Source organism: Egretta garzetta, unplaced genomic scaffold, assembly GCF_000687185.1.
Source record: "Egretta garzetta isolate BGI_Z169 unplaced genomic scaffold, ASM68718v1 scaffold536, whole genome shotgun sequence".
Taxonomy (NCBI): Eukaryota; Metazoa; Chordata; class Aves; order Pelecaniformes; family Ardeidae; genus Egretta; species Egretta garzetta.
The window spans coordinates 1,416,062-1,422,501 of record NW_009260068.1 but is presented as its reverse complement, the minus strand read 5'-3'; the positions used below and the strand labels follow the sequence as shown (position 1 = coordinate 1,422,501).

Here is a 6,440-nt window from a genome sequence, read left to right as displayed (position 1 = left end):
CGACCGCTAACTGCACCCATCCCTGCTGGCAGCGGGCGCAGGCAGCTTCTCCCACGCACGCAGGGCAACCTCGAACCACCGGCGCTTTGGGGCTGGGGAGCGGGGGCGGCAGCCCAAAGCTGTGCTCGCTGGCTCTCCCCGGACCTCGCCGCCTTCATCTGCCATCAGATACGTGCGCGGTTCACTGGCTTTGCGCCCTGGGAAACTCCTGAGACGCCCTTCCTAACTGTGCTTCGCTCCCTTTTTGTTCTTTCAGGCTGGGACGGGGTGAGATGGCAGCCTCTTCCTCATCCTCTTCAGCCGGCGGAGTCAGTGGCAGCTCTGTAACGGGATCGGGGTTCAGTGTTTCGGACCTGGCGCCGCCCCGAAAAGCCCTCTTCACTTACCCCAAAGGAGCTGGGGAGATGCTGGAAGGTGATTGCTCCTGCCCTCCTCCTTCCCTGCTCCTCCTGGTGTGCAGAGGAGTTGCCAAGCTTGGCACCCCACTGCCCTTTCTGGACTTCAGCTGGCAAAAGCTGGAGGGAGGAAGGAAGCACCGGGGCTCGGGTGGGTCCTGAGCAGCCCCGGCTCTCCCACCAGTTGTTCACGAGGAAATGATTTTTCTGGCAGTCACCTGGTTTTTTTTTAGCTCCATGACAACACTTCAGACGAGGAAGCGATCTACCTGAAAGGGTACATGACGGTGTTAATTGCTCATTGTTAGCTAATCCTTTGATGTCGGGCAGGAATTACTGTAAAGATAGCTGAGGCAGGAGTATTTTTCTTGGCAAACTGCATTCTGGGGTTGGATTTGACTGGGCTAGTAGTACAGGAGGCAGCTTGTATCCCTGCTGGCCAGGAAACATAAGGCGAGGTTTTGCCCTTGACCCATGTTAAAACCTCGCCACAGAGGTCTGCGAGAGGATAAATCAGGACTGGCCCTCTCTTAATCCTTTAAGGCTGAGCATGTTCCCCTTTTGGGCTTACTCTTGTCGGGGTGTTTCTCCAGGGTCGGGGTTCTGATCTGGCACGGCGTCCTCCGTTTGGGTGCCCTGCCACCTGCTCCTTTGGGGTTGCCCAAAGGAGGACCCAGGTACGTCACAGCTGTGCCTCCTTTGTCCCTGTTCTGGGTGAGGGAGGAAGGGCAGGTCCTCCAGATGACAGGGTTGGTCTGTCTGTCTGTCTGTCTGCTCCCCTTGAACTTCCCGTGTCACTGTACCTGTGCTTTGCGACTGGCCCTCTCTTAATCCTTTAAGGCTGAGCATGTTCCCCTTTTGGGCTTACTCTTGTCGGGGTGTTTCTCCAGGGTCGGGGTTCTGATCTGGCACGGCGTCCTCCGTTTGGGTGCCCTGCCACCTGCTCCTTTGGGGTTGCCCAAAGGAGGACCCAGGTACGTCACAGCTGTGCCTCCTTTGTCCCTGTTCTGGGTGAGGGAGGAAGGGCAGGTCCTCCAGATGACAGGGTTGGTCTGTCTGTCTGTCTGTCTGCTCCCCTTGAACTTCCCGTGTCACTGTACCATGTGCTTGACTGCGTGAGCCCAAAGTTCACTGGGGTGGCCCCTGCAGCTCAGAAGTGACTTCATTCCAGTAGAGACAAGCACGGTAGCGCAGGGCAGCTGGGAACCGATCTCTACGTCGTTTAGGGACTGGTTTTATTACACATTAGAGCCCATATGCCAGTCTATTGAAGTAATTATGACTAAAAGCTTGCTCATAGAACTTAACGAGCCCTCAAAACAAATTAAAATAATGAAGCACTTCGTGTTACCAAATAGACAGACAGCTGTTCCTCCCGAGAGCCACTCGGCAGGACGGCCGGGCTAGGGCGTTGGAGGAGAGGGAAGGGTATGTTTGGAAAACCAACATGGCATTTCAACAGCTTGCGAGAGGATGCTCCGAGCGCGGCGAAACTCCTGACTCTTCCCTCTTACCCGGGGTTCAGCTTCGGATTAGACATTCCAGGGCCAGGGGTCCGTTTCTACCCTTGGGCTTTAAAATTGCTTCTCTTCCTCCTTTTTACGGCATGGAGCTTTTACATGATTTTGCTTCGGGCTGACCTGTTTACCAGTAACGCGCTGTTCGTCTGCTCTGGGCGGCAGCAACCACTAAACGCTGTCCCTGTCGCAGGAAGCTTTTAAGTTACCTTTTTAATTCCCAAGATAAAAGGCGATGCATCCATTCTTTCATCAGGCAGGTGCTAGTGGGGTAGCTGCATACCAGTTTCCCCTTCAAAAATCCCCACTAACTGACTGATTTTTATTGTTACTTTAACTGTCTCGCTTGTTTTTAAATAAACCCTAGGATTTCAGGGGTTTTTTTTTAGGAAGGAAGTAGTATAAACTTGGCATACAATTAGCTATGTAGTCCAGATTGCTTTTATTTCTGTGACAGTTGTGTGAGCAATTACTTAGATGGCAAGATTACGCATTATTTGAAATCCTTTATGCGGGGTTATGGTCGAAGCCTGTGGGAAATCATAAAGCATTATAAGGACACACGCGTCCGAGCCCCGAGGGAATCAGAGACTGCCATAATATTGGCTGGCTTCTCCTTAGCTTTCCTCCTGTTCAAAATGGGCTAAAATTGCTTGTCAGAGGGGACGTAACAGAATATTGGCTGGGATGTCTCCCTGCTGTCCCAGCTTCTCCCCAGCAGCACCGGGAGCCAGCCAGAGCCCTGCACAGGATTTGAGCGCGGGGCCGTACGGGGCAGAAAGCAGAGCGCTGCACGCTCAGTGCAGGGGAAAGTGTTGGAACGAGGCAAGTGGGGAAACCCACACCTTGAGTATCAAAACAGAAATTCAGTGGCGCTCAGTTAAGGCTGCTCAGTTTGAAAACTCTCAGATTAAACCACGTCCCTTTTTCTGTTTACAGATGGCTCCGAAAGATTCCTCTGCGAATCTGTCTTCAGCTATCAGGTTGCATCTACATTAAAGCAAGTGAAACACGGTAAGCGCCGTCTTTTTTGACTGCATGTCAACCAGGGGAAGATGGCAGGGGAGCGGGGAGAAAATGTTCTGGGGTGCCGACCACAAAAAAAGCAGAATAGCCTTTTAAGTTGGCGAATTAACGCTAAGTCACACCATCGTCGAGTCCTTTTGCAAGCCCTATGCAAAGCATGGGGAACCCACACAGCCTGGGTGGGAACAGGCAGTGCCTTTCGAAGCTTGTTTTTCCATCGCTGTGTGCCGCGGCTGCCTTCAGGAGAGGTGAGGCCAGAAGAGGAGGTTATGGGCAGGAAACGCCCACGCTCTCATCTTGGCCCAGCGCTGACTGTCTCTCTGGCCGCGGGCAAAGAGGCGCTTGATTCCACCTTTGTTTCTCTGCCGAGCCCTCTGACAGCGGCAGGGTCAAGCGAGGTTTCCAGAGGTGCTCGGGACAGGGACATGCAGGTGGCACGACGGGGCCGTCTCCGCTCCCTACCTCCCCCAGGAGGGAGCCTGACGTCTTGTTTGAACTTCGGCTTCCCTCCTGGGGCCTTTGCCTGCCACCTAGGTGCCTGTAACCGAACAATGGGCTTGACTGCACGGCAGCTTTCATTCTCAAGACATTGGGCAGAGCTAAGATCGCGTCTACTGCTTGAGGGTCACATCCTTTCTGGGTCCCCGCCTCTTGTCAGCTAGAATGGGTTGTCTCAGACCAGAGAGGTTTCCTGTTCTCCACCGGTGAGGGTTGTCAGGAGGAGGTCTGGGGGCGTGCAGCACCTTGATCCTGTATTTCTAAACTGAAAAGCAAAGCTGAACTTCAGAGCCGTGGTTTCCGCAGCTCTGGTGCTACTGTGGCTGTAGCTACCGGGGGCTGCTACACAGACCGGCACCCTGATAAGCACCAGCCTTTGAAACTGGTTTGCAGAGCACCGGTCACCCCCCCCGTAAGAAAAGGGAAAGGCTTAGAAGAAGATGGACATCATAATTTTTTTGGCTTGTTTGTTTGACAGTTCCCAAAAGCACTCGGTTGCAGGAGGTGGAGTGAGAACGTCCCTCTTAAAAACACCCACTGCTGCAGTCAGCATAAATGGTGCACGTTTTATGTTACGCCTCTTGCCTAGTAAGTCGGCTCGTACTGTGCCGTTTTTCCAAGAGGTCGCTGTTAAACTTCCAGCAGAGCCAAGAGAAGAAGGGCTATTCTCATCTCCGTACCACTGCAGCTAATTTAATTGAAAATGGAGCCTGCGTGCCCAGCGCACAACCGGTTTTAAATAAAGCCGAGAGGAACAAGCTGTCCTGGGGATCCCTGGGGAGGCAGCCCGTCTCTCTGCGGGGACCTTCGTGTCATTAGCGTGCTCCGATTGCGGAGCCTTTCTGCTTACGGTCATCTGGGTCCTCCTCAAAGGACCCTCATTAAAACGAGGAGTTCCTGGCGCTGCACCCAGCTCTACCGTGGGCTGACCAAGCACTCTCTGAACTTCTCTGTTCTTTTACACTATAAATATTTATGCTAAACAAATGAGCTTCATCCTGTTTTCACCCCCCTATGCTAATCGGCCGCGCGTTTCCCTGTTAGGACTTGAATTTTACATGGCACGGGGCAGGGATGGGTAAATATGCATTTGGTGCCGGACGAGGCAGAAAAGCCTGTCCCTGCTTTCTCCTGCGATCCGGCAAGGTTTCGCCGTTTGCACAGGGCATCGTGGAGAGTGGGTTTGTATTCAAATGGGCTCGGTGGGTTTTATTCTCCTCCGTTCCCCATTGACAACTGGGAACCTGCGTCTCATTGAAAGGTTTAATTGTACTGTCATTGCAAACCACAGTTACCTTTGAACTTCTCGCAGATCAACAAGTCGCACGGATGGAAAAACTAGCTGGTCTGGTGGAAGAGCTGGAGGCGGACGAGTGGAGGTACAAGCCAATAGAGCAGCTCCTGGGATTCACTCCCTCCTCGGGCTGAGCGTGTCTGGATCGCTGCTGTCGGGGAGCAGAAGAAAAACATTCTCTGGCCTGGCTTCAAAACACACCCCCGTTTATCAGGATGCTGACAGCTGCATTGGCAGGCCTGGGCTTTTTTTGTTGGTTTTGTTTTTTTTTTATTATTTATTTAAATTGAGAGCAGGGATCCCCCGTAAAGCTGCCAGCAAATGGAAATGATGGGATTCTTTAAGTCATCCGCAGCATTACAGGCTGGCAGGGCTCGGTTTCTGTAACTTAGAAGGTAGGATCAGTTTTACAGAACTGGGAGAATCGCCTTGTTGTTTACAGAGAGGAAGGGTAAGGTTTACGGTGCAGAGGCGGGGAAAGCAAGCCGATAAGTCAGTCCGGCCTTTCCCCAGTGTGTGGCTGAAGGACTGGGTGATCTGGGAAGCCTCCATCTTTGCCACTTCAGCCGGGCCTCTGTAGGGTGGAGGTAGGATATCCCGCCAGAAACGCTCTTCGGCCCCAGCCACTGTTTTGGGGGGTGAACAGGACGAGAACTGTCCCAGGCTGGCTGAGAGGGGGCAAGCGGTGACGCTTTCTCCGGAGCCACCTCGTGTATCGCCAGAGCCATTTTTCTCTCCGTTTCTCTTGTGTCTGTACAGCGAGTGCTGGCAGGACGCTGTTCTCTTCATGCAGAAGCTGTATCTTTAATACCCGGAAATTCTTTTTCCTCTTTATTATCTATTAGATTGCTCTGTGATAATAAAATAATTCTGTCTTTGAAACTGTTTCCCTCTTCAAAGCTTGGTGTGGGGGGAGTCAGGTGAAGAAACAATCAGCTGTTGGGTAGGTAACAGGAGGTTTCACAAAGCTCTGAGGCAGCTCGGCTGTTACAATGGTCAACTGAAGTTCAATTTAAAAAAAACCAAACCCTCTGAGGAACCAACCACGCTTGCTTTACGCTCAAAAGTGAATTGATTTAAATCAGATTTTAATCCTGGTTTAACTCTGCTGGCAGAAAACCCTTCTTTAAATCCATCCATTTTAATCATCTTGATTTTTGTTTCTACTTTGCTTCTGTTCTGGAGGGGAACTGGATTTCCATTTTCTGGCATAACCCTTTCAACGTGTTCCTTATGTTACCACGGCGTTTTTGCTAGCCAGCAGGGGGATAGGCTCAGCCCTGTGTTTAAGCAATCGTACGCCTTGCTGCTCCAGATGCCCAACTCCACCATTTTCAACATCTTATTTACAACTATGATTTTTACTCACTCTTTCAGTCCAGCCCCATCTTAGTTATATCACCACCAATTTGCGTTGGCTAAAACTAAGGGGGGAAGAAGTACACATTTATGAATTAGTTTATGAATTAGTTCTAGTATCAAGAGTTGACTTTTCCGTGATCTAGAGCCGCCTGCCGCCCAAAAGCCAGCCCTGCTCTGCGGGTGAAGCCCCAGTTCCAGCTCTGCACCAGCAGAAATTTCACCAGACGGTTTCTGAAACGGTGTACGGTCCCTCTCACGTAAGGCTACAGCCCGGTGGAGACGTGTCCCACGCCGCCTCTCCCACTGCACCGCCCGGAAAACCTCCTCCCCAGTCCTGGAGGGCCGCCA

At 52.0% G+C, this 6,440-nt stretch overlaps 1 protein-coding gene across 1 annotated transcript in view; it reads left to right on the top strand.

Annotated features, from left to right (window-relative positions):
• The window catches only part of ANAPC16 (anaphase promoting complex subunit 16), a 6,546-nt gene extending 957 nt beyond the window's left edge, over window positions 1–5,589 (top strand). Inside the window, exons 2-4 of the mRNA XM_009641176.2 lie at window positions 257–414; window positions 2,852–2,926; window positions 4,749–5,589. Coding sequence (XP_009639471.1) covers window positions 273–414; window positions 2,852–2,926; window positions 4,749–4,864 — 333 coding nt within the window. The 5' untranslated portion in view covers window positions 257–272 and the 3' untranslated portion in view covers window positions 4,865–5,589. The remainder of the gene's footprint in view (window positions 1–256; window positions 415–2,851; window positions 2,927–4,748) is intronic.
• Window positions 5,590–6,440: the final 851 nt, after the last annotated feature.